The sequence below is a fragment of the Hyla sarda genome, chromosome 3, assembly GCF_029499605.1.
Source record: "Hyla sarda isolate aHylSar1 chromosome 3, aHylSar1.hap1, whole genome shotgun sequence".
Lineage (NCBI taxonomy): Eukaryota > Metazoa > Chordata > Amphibia > Anura > Hylidae > Hyla > Hyla sarda.
The window spans coordinates 309488749-309504352 of record NC_079191.1 but is presented as its reverse complement, the minus strand read 5'-3'; the positions used below and the strand labels follow the sequence as shown (position 1 = coordinate 309504352).

The window sequence follows — 15604 nt, the reverse complement described above, 5'->3', positions numbered from 1 at the left end:
CCGGGAAACTAATGATGGTCTATACAATATGATGATATGATGGTCTATGTATATGGTATCTTACTAAAGTGTATGTCTATAACATAAAAGTATATAACATGTATGTACAAAACAATGTATACAAGCTTATGTACACCACACCACAATATAAACAAGTCTGTACACACCAGACCTCAGTGCTCTGCATGTACACCACAATGCAATACATACAAATCTATGTTATGTACAATGGTCCACTGTAATGTATACACACCTCTCTATGCAAGCTCTAGGGTGTGTATATGTCTCTGGACAAGCACATTAGGGTGTATATATTTATATGTACACCATACTACAGTGTGCACTATTTTGTGTATCCAATCCTGCAATGTCCACAGATGTGTAGAGTGTATTGTAAGTCCATTGAAGGTAGTCTGATATGATAATGTAATAACCAGTTATCGTCTGCTATCGTCAGGCAGTGACTATAAAGGAGAAGCTGCCCCCTTTGGTCACACAGCCTGCACCTTCTAGGCCTGCAGGTAAACCTGAGTGAGTGGAGGATCCGTGCAGTGACAGGTGCGCAGCGGAGAGATACCTGCAGAAATCTGATCTGCTGCACCTTGTGGACTCTTACTGGCTGTGATAATAAATAGGACTGTGCACAGTCCAATACAAAGTACATCATTCAAGCTTATGTACATTGCATTATACATGGTCAGTAGCAATGGACGGGGCACATAATACATATAGTAATATATTTGGTATATACCGCCCTGTACATATACATATATATATATAGTTTATAATACACAGTATTGCATATAATGTATGGTATATATTATATAGTAGACAACAGTGTCTATACTATAAAGTACTATATTTGGTATATAATACATAGTACACAAGGTAATGTATAATATATAGTAGACAGCAGTGTTTATACTATAAAATACTATATTTGGTATATAACACAGTACACAAGGTGGTGTATATAGTACACAGCAGTGCTTATAATTTTAAGTACTATATTTGGCATATAATCCGTAGTATACGAGAGAGTGGATAATACGGTATACAGTAGTGCTTATATATATATATATATATATATATATATATATATATATATATAAAAATATACTATATTTGGTAAAAAGCTCTAAAGGTAGAATAACAATATCTAGTACCCAGCTGTGTTTATTCTATAAAGTACTATATTTGGTAAATAATTCATATAGTACTCTACACACAGGTAATAGTACATCATGCGGAATATAGGGAGTTATGTATACTTGATAGGTGAGAAGATGGGCACTGGGGTGGTGAGAGGGGGAGTTCCAGGATTTGGGGGTATGGGAGAAGAGTCGCTGCTCCTCTCCCCATTATGGATTGGATTTCCTGTTCCATCACCCATTGATGCGGCTTTTAGGGTGATCACATGACTGGCAGCTATATAATGTCTGATTAATAGGAGTAGTAGTGCTGCTGGTGTCAGGACTGGAAGCACAGTGCCCGGGGAGGCAGAGGAGGGAGGCGGCGGCTGGAGGAGGGAGGTTGCACATTTTACAGCTCACTGACCATTTGGCGATCCATAGAGAGGAGGGTTCGGCAAGTGGCTCCTTTGTGACATCCCTGGACAGATTGGGGGTCTGCTCATTTCCATCTCATTAGCTATGCAGACGACAGGCTCCATATAAAGAGGCAGGCGGACAGCACAGGCAGAGTCGCCGCGAGCTCATCCGCACCAGCCACTATATCACTGATACCTGGGATTCCTGTTCTGCACTGGGAGGACTCTGCAGAGATACAGACTGCAGCCTATCGGACCCCTACAGTCACTGGGATTATACCTCCTGCCTATGTGGATTGTTGCATGATTTTTACCCCTATGGAGCCCAAGGTTTAGGGGCACACAAGGTGCTGACAGTCAGTCGTAAGCCAGCATCGGTCTCCACCTATTACCATTCACAAGAACTGTCACTCAATGAGAGGGCGTATCTAGAGCCGAGACAAGACACCACGGACTGGAGTGTGCAGCACAGTGTGCCTGGGACAAGCCACCCGCAGCCGGCTCTCTGGGGCTCTCCCTGCCTTGTACCTCCGCCAGCATGGGACCTCAGTCCGCCATCAGCCTCCTCATTGTGGCCGCGCTCCTGTGCCAGGTAAGGACCACAGTGGGTGTGATGATGGCATCACTGCTGGATACCTGGGTTGTGTGGGCACACTGATGAATGCCTGGGTTGGATGGGCACACTGATGGATGCCTGTGTTGGATGGGCACACTGATGGATGCCTGGGTTGGATGGGCACACTGATGGATGCCTGGGTTGGATAGGCACACTGATGGATGCCTGGGTTGGATGGGCACACTGATGAATGCCTGTGTTGGATGGGCACACTGATGGATGCCTGGGTTGGATGGGCACACTGCTGGATACCTGGGTTGGATGGGCACACTGATGAATGCCTGTGTTGGATGGGCACACTGATGGATGCCTGGGTTGGATGGGCACACTGATGAATGCCTGTGTTGGATGGGCACACTGATGGATGCCTGGGTTGGATGGGCACACTGATGAATGCCTGTGTTGGATGGGCACACTGATGGATGCCTGGGTTGGATGGGCACACTGATGGATGCCTGGATTGGATAGGCACACTGATGGATGCCTGGGTTGTATGGGCACACTGATGGATGCCTGGGTTGGATGGGCACACTGATGGATGCCTGGGTTGTATGGGCACACTGATGGATGCCTGGGTTGGATGGGCACACTGATGGATGCCTGGGTTGTATGGGCACACTGATGGATGCCTGGGTTGGATGGGCACACTGATGGATGCCTGGGTTGGATAGGCACACTGATGGATGCCTGGGTTGTGTGGGCACACTGATGGATACCTGGGTTGTATGGGCACACTGATGGATGCCTGGGTTGTGTGGGCACACTGATGGATGCCATGGTTGTATGGGCACACTGATGGATGCCTGTGTTGTGTGGGCACAATGTGGATACCTGTGTTGTATGGGCACACTTATGGATGCCTGGGTATATGGGCACACTAATGGATGCTTGGGTTGTGTGGGCACAATGATGGATACCTGGGTTGTATGGGCACATTGATGGATGCCTGGGTTGTATGGGCACACTGATGGATGCCTGGGTTGTGTGGGCACACTGATGGATACCTGGGTTCTATGGGCACACTGATGGATGCCTGGGTTGTATGGGCACTTTGATGGATGCCTGGGTTGGATGGGCACACTGATGGATGCCTGGGTTGGATGGGTACACTGATGGATGCCTGGGTTGGATCGGCACACTGATGGATGCCTGGGTTTTGTGGGCACACTGATGGATGCCTGGGTTTTGTGAGCAGACAGATGGATGCCTGGGTTGTGTGGGAACACTGATGGATGCCTGGGTTGTGTGGGCACACTGATGGATGCCTGGTTTTGTGGGCACGCTGATGGATGCCTGAATTTTGTGGGCACACTGATGGGTGCCTGGGTTGTGTGGGCACACTGATGGATGCCTGAGTTGTATGGGCACACTGATAGATGCCTGGGTTGTGTGGGCACACTGATGGATGCCTGGGTTGTGTGGGCACACTGATGGATGCCTGGGTTGTATGGGCGCACTGATGGATGCCTGGGTTGTGTGGGAACACTGATGGATGCCTGAGTTATATGGGCGCACTGATGGATGCTTGGGTTGGTTGGGCACACTGATGGATGCCTGGGTTGTATGGGCACACTGATGGATGCTTGGGTTGGTTGGGCACACTGATGGATGCCTGGGTTGTGTGGGCACACTGATGGATGCCGGTTGTATGGGAACACTGATGGATGCTTGGGTTGTTTGGGCACAATGATGGATGCCTGTACCTGTGTTGTAGCTGCATGCTTAGGTGTTATGGATGGATGGAAGCCTATAGGGCTGTGTGAATGAGTACCCTGATGGATATCTAGTATTAGGGATAGTGTGCATGTGTCCCCAATAACATATGACGCATATACTATCCTAGATAACATATGTGTGTATATATGAAGTGGATGTGTACAGATGGAGTGATGTCTTGGGCGCTTGTCCGTCCCGCAGGTCTCTTGCTCTGGACTCTTTGAGCTGAAGCTGCAGGAGTTTGTCAATAAGAAGGGTCCAAGCGGTAACGTGAACTGCTGCCGCGGTGGGACGTCTGCTTCTTTGGGGCTGCAGCAATGCGATTGTAAGACCTTCTTCAGGATCTGCCTGAAACACTACCAGACCAGCGTGTCCCCGGAGCCCCCCTGCACCTATGGCAGCGCTATCACCCCCGTGCTGGGCTCCAACTCGTTCAACGTCCCGGAGACCGTCAGCTCGGACCCCAGTTTTACCAACCCCATCCGCTTCACCTTTGGATTCACCTGGCCTGTGAGTAATCTTTACTATCCATGCTATGCCACCTATCTAGAGCAGTGTTTCCCAACCAAGGTGCCTCCAGCTGTTGCAAAACTACAACTCCCAGCATGCCCAGACAGCCGTTGGCTGTCTGGGCATGCTGGGAGTTGTAGTTTTGCAACAGCTGGAGATAAGTCAGGTTCACAGCAGGCAGCACATCACCCCCAGGAGATCATACACACAGGGGGTGGTAGTACACAGGGTGCGGCTGGATCCTGCAAGGTGAACTAAGCCCCTGGATAAAAGCATCTTAGATAAGGGACTGGCAGCTGCCTGAAGGGAGGGGGCACTTATGGGGCTTTCATCTGTCTCTGTATCCTGGGGGGATAGCTACTAGTCACAGCTCCAAGCTATGGAACTGAAGGGCTGAGATTTGCGTGTGTGAAAAGAGATGCAAAGTGTTATTTCTCCTATGCCAGGCTTTTCTAGCTCCCAAAAGGAACAAGTGTTATGGTGTTGGAATTGCCACTGCCTTACCCTAGCCCTCTTGTCTCGGAGCTGGTTGTATAATTGTCAGCACGGCGTGAAATTCCCAAAAGGCTTCATTTTACTGCCATCCGCAATGTGTGAAAGTGGCAAAATGAAGCGTGAAGATTGATGACAACGGCCGAGCCGGCAGCTCTGTTCCCTGCCTCTCTAGCTGAGAGCACCCTTTAAGGGTTAATAATAATAATAATAATCATAATAATAATAATAATAATAATAAAAAATAGGGGAATATTTATTTATTTATATATATTTATTTATTTATTTATTTATTGTCTGCCCGTTGTAGGTTGAGTCTGGGAAGAAATAAAAAGGGTCCTTTTCTTGCACGACAGGGGTTAAGCAGAGGAAGTTCTGTTCTCTGGACTGGCACCTCGGTGTTTCACTAACTGAATAATAAAACAAACAAACATAAAATCATACCAGGAAATAACTATTAAAAGTCCACCCATTTCCTTAGGAAAAGTGAAAACATGCAGCGAGCCAACACAGATCTCTGGGCCTCGCCTATCCAGTGGGGGGTGGTAGAAGTCAGGCTTGTTATCTGAATAAAATAGAATAAATCTGATGAAGCTTTTTGCTGTGTACCCAATACTAACCGTGGATTCTCTTGTACAGGGTACCTTCTCCCTTATCATTGAAGCACTGCACACCGACTCTCCAGATGATCTGAACACAGGTAAGACGCCTCTAATCCCTACATTTATCTAATGCTGAGAGCCCTAAAGTGCTAATTTCACACTTAATTCTGTCCTTGCACATAAGGAAGTGCTACCAAGTGGCAATTCATTTAACAGCTCCCAGTGCTTTGATCTTCACACTGGATTCCGATTCTCATATTCCCCAAGAGAGTCTTTTACTTAAAGTGTGATCAGTCCTGAGCACAGGATTCCCACATATCAATAATACATTCTTAGTCTATTACTGGACCTTGTGTCGGTAGCCTGATCATATCATAGTACAGTAACAAGTGCACAGGTCCTGCCAGCTGGTGTGGAGCGCAATGGTTGTAATAAATGATCTTCTTTTGGCAGAGAACCCTGAGCGTCTCATCAGCCGTCTCGCCACCCAGAGACATCTGACGGTGGGTGATGAGTGGTCCCAGGATTTACACAGCAGTGGCCGCACCGAGCTCAAATACTCCTACCGCTTTGTGTGTGATGAATACTACTATGGAGAAGGATGCTCTGACTACTGCCGGCCCAGGGATGATGCTTTTGGACACTTTTACTGTGGCGAGAAAGGAGAAAAGATCTGCAATCCTGGATGGAAGGGACAGTACTGCACAGAACGTAAGTAAACAAGGATATGGTCCGCATGTTGATGTTTACATCTAGAGTACATATGTATTATGGCTTGAGATAGAATACAATATAATAGGGGTTTCGTAACAGAAGGCAGACTTTTTGTATCAGATTTTTTATAGTTCCACCCCATGCTCCATGCTCATTCAGCTCCTTTCTGATTTATGGCATATCCTATTTCTTCCATGAAATAACACATTTATTACTTGGAGGGCCTCATTAATCATGTTGATTCGCTCCTTTCTATTCGCCTTAATGGGGGTGTTCCAGTCTATTTTGTGCCTCCAGTGTCACATAGCTGCGTAAAATGTGCTCTGCCTGCTTAACAAGCTTGTCTTAAGCAAGAGAAGCAGGAAGGTCCCCCCTTCCCCCACTCTCCTTTGTCAGGTTGGTGCCCCTCTTTCTGCTGAGAACTTTGCACCATTTATTTAAATGATAATAATAATGAAAAGTTTTCAGAGAAATCACACGCGTGCCATAGATTAGATCTCACCATTGATTGGTCCTTAGAGGAGCACCCCTGCCTGTGATTGGCTGCGGGCTCTGGGGTATTGTTGCAGAAGGGCAGCTGCTGGGAGAGAATAGACAATAGAGCAGCTGTCCTGTACTGGCACCCTGCACACCAGCTGTCCACTCTTATCTGCACACACTCGCTGGGATATTAAGGGGTGGAACCATGTGTGTATAGAATTAGGGAAAGAAAAAAAAAAGACTTCTGACCCTCACTTGGAGGAAGAAAAAAAAAAAAGTGTGTGCAAAGGGGGAGGGAGATGAGGACTCTGAGCTCTCTTTTGTCTGTGTGTAAATGTATTATGGAGACAGCTTGTTTACAAGTGACCAGTAATAGACTAGTTACCAAGCCCGATCACTAGTCTGGAATAATTGGTTGTAAAACTGCAGTGCACACAGCTCCGCACGCATCTGTACTTGTAGCAATGTAACAGACTGGAGTTCTTATGTTTCCAACTCTTCTCTTACAGCAATCTGTCTTCCTGGATGTGATGAGCACCATGGTTATTGTGAGAAGCCTGGGGAGTGCAAGTACGTTTATTTTATATCTATTGATCATGCAGAAAACCAGGCTATTGACCTGTATATGTGTAGTGTTCTAGTTTTCACTATGGTGTGATTGTATACTAAATATCCGGGGTTTCTTTCCTTACCAGATGCCGTGTAGGTTGGCAAGGTCGCTACTGCGATGAATGTATCCGCTATCCAGGTTGTCTGCACGGTACATGCCAACAGCCCTGGCAATGCAACTGTCAAGAAGGATGGGGTGGACTTTTCTGTAACCAAGGTAGGCTACAGAATGTGACTTTCATGGATCACTGGTATTAATAAATCTTGAAATAAAATGATAGAAATTGTAGATTGACTGACTGAATACATTTTCTCGCTCTGCAGATCTTAACTACTGCACACATCATAAACCTTGCAAAAATGGAGCCACCTGCACCAACACAGGCCAAGGAAGCTACACTTGCTCTTGCCGTCCAGGCTACACTGGATCCAACTGTGAGATTGAGATCAACGAATGTGATGCCAACCCCTGCAAAAATGGAGGAAGCTGCACTGTAAGTTCTTTTCTACAAATTTCTGCAGAACACTGCCTTTGTGTAACATGCAGTATATCTAGGCATAGTCTTTCCTAGGCTATGTTATCGTTTACAGTCCTGTCAATATCTATGGTATACATTCTTAATTTGATCTCTTTATTTTCACAGGACCTAGAAAACAGTTATTCCTGTGCATGCCCACCAGGATTCTATGGTAAAAATTGTGAGCTGAGTGCTATGACTTGTGCTGATGGACCATGCTTCAATGGCGGCAGATGCAGCGATAACCCAGATGGTGGATACAGCTGCCTCTGCCCATTCACTTACTCCGGCTTCAACTGTGAAAAGAAGATTGATTATTGCAGTTCCAACCCATGTGCCAATGGTAAGATTACACTCTACTTGTTATATTGTTTATCAAGTCAAACATTTTGTCTTATATAGCCCTGTATTATTAGTAGAATAGCGAGAATTAATCCAGATTCATATATTATCTGAAAACAACATTTAGCTATATGTGATATTTAGAATATTTAACCTATGAGTTTGGTTTGTATTCATATGTAGTGGTTACGTTGTGTTAAAAACCCCATTTGAAACATGCGGTTTTATCAAGCTTTGTTGTGATTTTGCGATTAAGTATTTGGCTGCATGGTTTTTATAGGTGAAACATAAAATAACCTTGTAGACAATTAATTTGCCAAATCATGCTAAAGCCTCGTACGGTTACAGTTTCATGACTGCACCACATCCGCTGTGTGAATACACCCTTGGGGGTTGCTGGAACAATGCTTATAGAAATTGTGGTAATTGATTTGTAATTTACCTCAATGCACATTCTCTAAATGGTTATTGTTTGGATGCATTACAGGAGCTCGCTGTGAAGACCTTGGAAATTCCTACATATGCCAGTGCCAGGAAGGCTTCTCTGGGAGACACTGTGACGATAACCTTGATGACTGTACTTCCTTCCCCTGCCAAAATGGCGGCACATGCCAGGATGGGATTAATGACTACTCCTGTACATGCCCTCCTGGGTACACTGGGAAAAATTGCAGCATGCCTGTCAGCAAATGTGAGCACAACCCATGCCACAATGGGGCAACGTGCCATGAGAGAAACAACCGTTATGTGTGCGAATGTGCTCATGGCTATGGAGGACTTAACTGCCAGTTTTTGTTGCCTGAAAAAAGCACTGAAACCTTAGAAATGCCTAGTGACAAGTTCCCCTGGATTGCAGTGTGTGCTGGAATTATCCTTGTACTATTGCTCCTCCTAGGCTGTGCCGCTGTAGTTGTTTATGTGCGTCTTAAGGTGCATAGGAATCGTCACATGCCTGCAGCTACTCGTGGGGAGACCAAGACCATGAATAATTTGGCAACCTGCCATCGCGAAAAGGACATTTCTGTAAGCGTTATAGGCACCACTCAGATTAAAAACACTAACAAGAAGGTGGACTTTCTCAGTGAAAGCAATAATGACAAAAATGGCTTCAAGACTCGATACCCATCTGTGGATTACAATTTAGTACATGAGCTAAAAAATGAGGACACTACCAAGGAGGAGCGGAGGAAATGTGAGGCCAAGTGCAGCTCAAGTGACTCAGACTCAGAAGACTTACACTCTTCACACTTAAAAAGGTGAATATCCCTTTGATTCTAAATATGAAACACTCCCATCACTTTACCCCAGTTTTTTTTTCTTGATTCAAGTCATCTAACCGTGAGCTTTTCTGTTTGTTATCCACAGCGATTCTTCCGAAAAACGGAGACCAGACTCAAATTACTCATCAAAAGACACAAAGTATCAGTCGGTATATGTCATATCAGACGAGAAAGATGAATGCATCATAGCAACTGAGGTTTGTATGGCTCTTTAACTCTAGATTTTATAGTGTTTTAGAAAAATTCATAAGGATTTTTATGTGGCTAAATTTTTGCCCTCAACTTATTGTAAGGCCTCCTGCAAGAAAAGGGCTACCTGACTAGTCAAAGGGTATTGCATTTGTAGAGCGCCCTGTGCCCTTCATACTATGTGAAATAACTTGGGTACACTTGAGCTTATGACTGTTACAAAGCTTTTATTTCAAATAGCACCAATCATCCTTAGTTTAATGGAAAATGACGTAAGTAAGTAAACTTACGACAATGAGTGTTACAAAGTATCCATTTAAAGAATCATGCAAATGTAAAACAACTAACCTCAGATGTAGGAATCGGTAGGTAACAAACCACCCAAGCTCAGATGTAGGAATCTGTAGGTAACAAACCACCCAAGCTCAGATGTAGGAATCAGTAGGTAACAAACCACCCAATCTCAGATGTAGGAATCAGTAGGTAACAAACCACCCAATCTCAGATGTAGGAATCAGTAGGTAACAAACCACCCAAGCTCAGATGTAGGAATCTGTAGGTAACAAAGCACCCAAGCTCAGATGTAGGAATCAGTAGGTAACAAACCACCCAAGCTCAGATGTAGGAATCTGTAGGTAACAAACCACCCAATCTCAGATGTAGGAATCTGTAAGTAACAAAGCACCCAAGCTCAGATGTAGGAATCAGTAGGTAACAAACCACCCAATCTCAGATGTAGGAATCAGTAGGTACAAACCACCCAAGCTTAGATGTAGGAATCAGTAGGTACAAACCACCCAAGCTCAGATGTAGGAATCAGTAGGTAACAAACCACCCAATCTCAGATGTAGGAATCAGTAGGTAACAAACCACCCACTCTCAGATGTAGGAATCTGTAGGTAACAAACCACCCAATCTCAGATGTAGGAATCTGTAGGTAACAAACCACCCAATCTCAGATGTAGGAATCTGTAGGTAACAAACCACCCAAGCTCAGATGTAGGAATCAGTAGGTAACAAACCACCCAATCTCAGATGTAGGAATCAGTAGGTAACAAACCACCCAATCTCAGATGTAGGAATCAGTAGGTAACAAACCACCCAATCTCAGATGCAGGAATCTGTAGGTAACAAACCACCCAATCTCAGATGTAGGAATCTGTAGGTAACAAACCACCCAAGCTCAGATGTAGGAATCAGTAGGTAACAAACCACCCAAGCTCAGATGTAGGAATCTGTAGGTAACAAACCACCCAAGCTCAGATGTAGGAATCTGTAGGTAACAAACCACCCAAGCTCAGATGTAGGAATCAGTAGGTAGCTAACCAGTTAAAAACGAATGTAGCCACAGCATTAAGAATAACACAGAGGTAGCTTGCTGCCGGTTTTGGACTTACCGTATCTTTTCTGTTTTCCACAGGTGTAATAAAGATGCTGTAAACCCCATTCTTGTCAAATATTCAGAGGTGACGCCCACATGAATGCTGCTGATAATTGAGGAGAGGGACATCCCTTTGTTGACTGCTGCTGAGACACTAAATTCAGGCTGAGCTGGTTCTCTACTGAAATTAGCAAAATGACTGCAAAACAAAATGGACACCCGAAGCTAGTCTCTGTGTCCGGACACAAACTGTTGCACTGCCATTTCTGTTCTTCTCCATTCTTCATTGCACTATGGACAGTTGCTTTTTTTTTAAATAATTATAATACAGTAAATATATATATATAAATATAAATATATATTTAATGAATGGACTTCTACATTCTTTAGAAGAAGAGTGCACTGCCTGAGGTGTATATTTTTTATTCTTATGAGCCACTCCGTTGCTAAACTACAGACACTGCCTGGCTTAGTCTTTTTTTTTTATACTAAAAGGTGTTTTTCACTAGGTCAAAAAATGTGCGTTATTTTTTGAACTTGTAAGACTATTTTTACGATATTTGTAAAGCTCGAGTATTTGTAATGGTCATTTTTATAATTTAAAATTTGGTAAATATGTACAAAGGCACTTCAGGTCTATGTGACTATATTTTTTTGTATATATATGTATTTATGGAATATTGTGCAAATGGTATTTGCCTTTTTCTACAGTTTTTTTTTTTTGTTAATGAAGGAATTAATTTTTAAACTATTTTTCCAAAATAAATACTATGAATGATAACTTTTACAGTTCTGATTGGTGTTTTCGCATGCTAAACTGCTCTTGCTGTTGGAGTGGATCCAGAATGGCTAAAGAGTTTCTTAACTCATACAAAACACACAGGAGTCGTATTGTTGCAGTCAGAATTGAATAGTGGTCTGGTTTTGAAAATCCACATTCAAATATCCTAAAAGGGAATTAGCATTAATAAAGATGGGTTTCTTTCTGGGTTCTTGTCTATTCGCTGAAGAAAAGGGCAACCAGATGGAGCATCTCTGTAGAACCTGGTATGTCTATGCATCCAACAGATAGCAAATTGATCTCAATAAGAACTGTGCAATGTTTCATTTTCCTACATACTGACTGCCAATTTTCAGCATCAGGACACCTGTAATAAACTTGCTGTCTGGGTATTCTTCTTATAAAAAAAAGGTATTGCTTAAAGGGGTACTCCCACCCTAGACATCTTATCCACTATCCAAAGGATAGGGGATAAGACGTTTGATCGTGGGGGTCCCGCCGCTGGGGACCCCTGCAATATTGCATGCGGCACCCACCTGTTTCTTGTCCGGAAGCGCTGGAGGGTCTGGGTCGCGACCACGGGAACGGAAGTCCGTGACGTCAGGACTCTGCCCCCGTGTGACGTCACACCCCGTCCCCTCAATGCAAGTCTATGGGAGGGGGCGTGACGGCCCCCTCCCATAGACTTGCATTTAGGGGACAGGGCGTGACGTCACACGGGGGCGGTGTCCTGACTTCACGGACTTCCATTCCCATGGTCGCGACCCAGACCCTCCAACGCTTCTGGACAAGAGACAGGTGGGTGCCGCATGCAATATTGCAGGGGACCCCCGCGATCAGACATCTTATATCATGTCTTATAAGATGTCTAGGGTGGGAGAACCCCTTTAAAATAGACCAATCTGTTTAACTTTCTGCCATACATCCACTCAGCAATGTGCTGGGTGTGATAAACGCTGTCGATAAAGAATGTCTTTCCCCTTAATACAGCAAATGGTTAGGATGGGAGTCTTTTGGAAAGTTTCTCATGTTTATCATGCAAACACTACTGTTTATATCAGTTACCGTCACACAATCTAGAGCAAAGTTTCTTCATGAGGAAAATAATTTTTTTTGTTGCTGCAATATCTTACTCGGGGATGATTGTTCTATGAACCCTGATTAGGAAACAAAACTTTATGACAGAAAACCATCTATAGTAATGTATTTGTGGAACTAATTTTAGGAACTGTGACAATTGTGCATTGCAAGTATGAAAAATTCCTGTGAGAATGAGTAGAGGCCATAAAATATATTGGCCTTAGCACAATTTGAGGAAGTAATCTGCACTGATGCATACATGTTCACATATCCTTTACTAGTTGTTGCTTATGGAAATGATAGACTTTTACAAATCAACCCATCATTGGTTGCAAATAAATCTTAGGCCATGGGTCACCAAGTTGAGTAGGTGTACTTAGGTTCATTGGTATACATATACCTTTACAATTCTCTTACTATCCACTATAAAGCTGGGTTCACTTATATCCGGCATAGGTGAACTCAAACTAGATCTCAACGCAACTAGTGCAACAACTGATGTCCAACCATCCGGCATCAAAATTGAGATGCTGGATGATTGTGAACTGTCCCATTCAAATAAATGGTATCAGTTCTAGCATCAGTTTCCCTCCGGTGCACGCAACTATACATCTTGTAAGAAATAAATTTGGTTCATTTTTGGTGCATTTAATCTGACATTGTTTAAATGAAAATTAGGTCTACTTTGCTCAGATGTAAAGTTCCATTAAACTATGCCCCATTCCATAATAATGTGGCCTAAACTACATCTTTGGATTTTATCTGAAGAGTTTGCAGCAGTTGCTAAATCTTTAGCTAAAATGTCGCACATTATGACGTAATTTCACAGTATATGCCAAAACCTGGATTATATTGTTTGTTAAATGTGGGACTAAACATTTTCCAATCTTCCCAGTGTAATCCAGGCAATGCATATCACATATACCACTCTTTAAATAACCATTCTACGGGGATGACAGTACAAAAACGTCTATTGTACTTTATATTGAAGGCAAAATGGTCCTCTTCTGACCACAGTAACCGGCTTCAAAGTGGACAGCGACCACTGACAGTAGAACACAAACCTGTTCCACAATCTAACAAAGTATAATCTAATCCTGATATTTCAGTATGTGGTTAAGTAGCAGAAAAGTAACTGAAGGACAAGTTCTATACATACAGACATACAGAATTATCCTTATACATATTTCCCCAGAGTTAAAGTAGCTGTCGGTGTTTCTAAATGTAGAATTTTATGTTGAATGAATTTTATATCTATTAATATAAATTGTGGAGGCACCTGTCCAAAGGATTGCTATATACTAAAGGTAACGCATCACATGTGTATGGCTAGTTTGAATTGTTTCTCTGCTTTAGACACCTCCTGTGTATGTGCCCTATTAAGTTAGATGGATGTAATAAAAAGGAGTCGTCGTCCCCCCCTTGATGACCCACTTTGGAGAGCTGCTGCAAAGAGCAGCTCCCTGGAGAACCCAGCTTGTACATCTATTACACAGACGCTTTATTTCCCTAACATTGTCCAATCTCAGAGTAGTGGTGATCACAACTGATGATGGGACCCTAACGCCTCCCCTGCGATCAGCTCATCATCGAGGAAACTGGTATGTGTCAGGAGGATGCCCAAACAACCCAGATAACATGAGGATGGGATTTGGCATATCAGGCAACAAAAGACCTGAAGACATACAATACCGTCCACCCCTAGAGACGCTGGCATTATAGGATTCTCCTGTAACAAATTCCCTTTAAAACATTACCACTTCATCACTCAAACATTCTGACTAAGATTTCTTGGCAAGCACAATACATTATCTTTGTGAAACACAACATTGGCACAGGCATGACTGGTAGATGATTTATGAATGAAAACAGTATCCACTACAGAAGCGCACAACTCAGAAGCAAACAAACACACGAACCACACTATCAGCCATGTGAACATTCCAAGACTGCTTCTTTCTGACAGCTGCACTGGTTGAAGTTACACTTTTTGGACCCGAATTAAAGGTGCAAGGGAGACGCGTGGGGGAGGGAAGGAGCACTTTTCATGAGGAAAAATTATAATTAACCATAAATGGTCTTTTTTGTGTTTGGTTATGTTAAGATTGCGATTCTATCTACTCTTGTAATGCATACTTTTAAAATAAAATCTTTATTTTTATAAAACAATTACAGTGACCCCCCGACCTACGATGGCCCCGACATACGATCATTTCAACATACGATGCTTTTGTATGTCGGGGCCATCGCATAAACAGCTATCCGGCAGCGCAGATTGCTTCAGCTGCCACCGGATAGCCGTTTACGGTGCCACGTGTGGTCCGCTGACGATCACTTACCTGATCTCGGGGCTCCGGCGCGTCCTCTATGGGATCCTCTGCATCGTCGGCGCTCTCCATCATCATCATCATGTCGCTGCACACGCCGTCCCGTCATCCAATAGGAGCGTAGTGCGTAGCGATGTGATGGCGGCAACAGAGAGCGAGGATTCCGGGGAAGCAGAGGCCTTGCCGGAGGGTTGGGGACACCCCGGGAACGCAGTGACAGCGATGGAAGGTGACATCCAGGGCAGCAATGACAGTCCGGAGTGGCGGGGACACATGAGTATAACCTCCAATACCAGTAGCGTTCAAACCTGCAGACCTCCAGATGTTGCAAAACTACAACACCCAGCATGCCCGGACAGCCGTTGGCTGTCCGGGCATGCTGGGTGTTGTAGTTTTGCAACATCTGGAGGTCCGCAGG

General features: G+C 44.0%; 1 protein-coding gene across 1 annotated transcript; it reads left to right on the top strand.

Moving 5' to 3' along the window:
* Positions 1 to 1561: 1561 nt before the first annotated feature.
* DLL1 (delta like canonical Notch ligand 1) lies at positions 1562 to 11763 on the top strand. The gene is made up of 11 exons (XM_056567031.1): positions 1562 to 2141; positions 4083 to 4391; positions 5523 to 5583; positions 5939 to 6196; positions 7189 to 7249; positions 7375 to 7505; positions 7613 to 7782; positions 7933 to 8149; positions 8636 to 9404; positions 9514 to 9625; positions 11038 to 11763. The coding sequence occupies exons 1-11, from the start codon at positions 2088 to 2090 to the stop codon at positions 11041 to 11043; spliced, it is 2148 nt and encodes a 715-aa protein (XP_056423006.1). The 5' UTR covers positions 1562 to 2087; the 3' UTR covers positions 11044 to 11763.
* The last annotated feature ends 3841 nt before the right edge of the window (positions 11764 to 15604 follow it).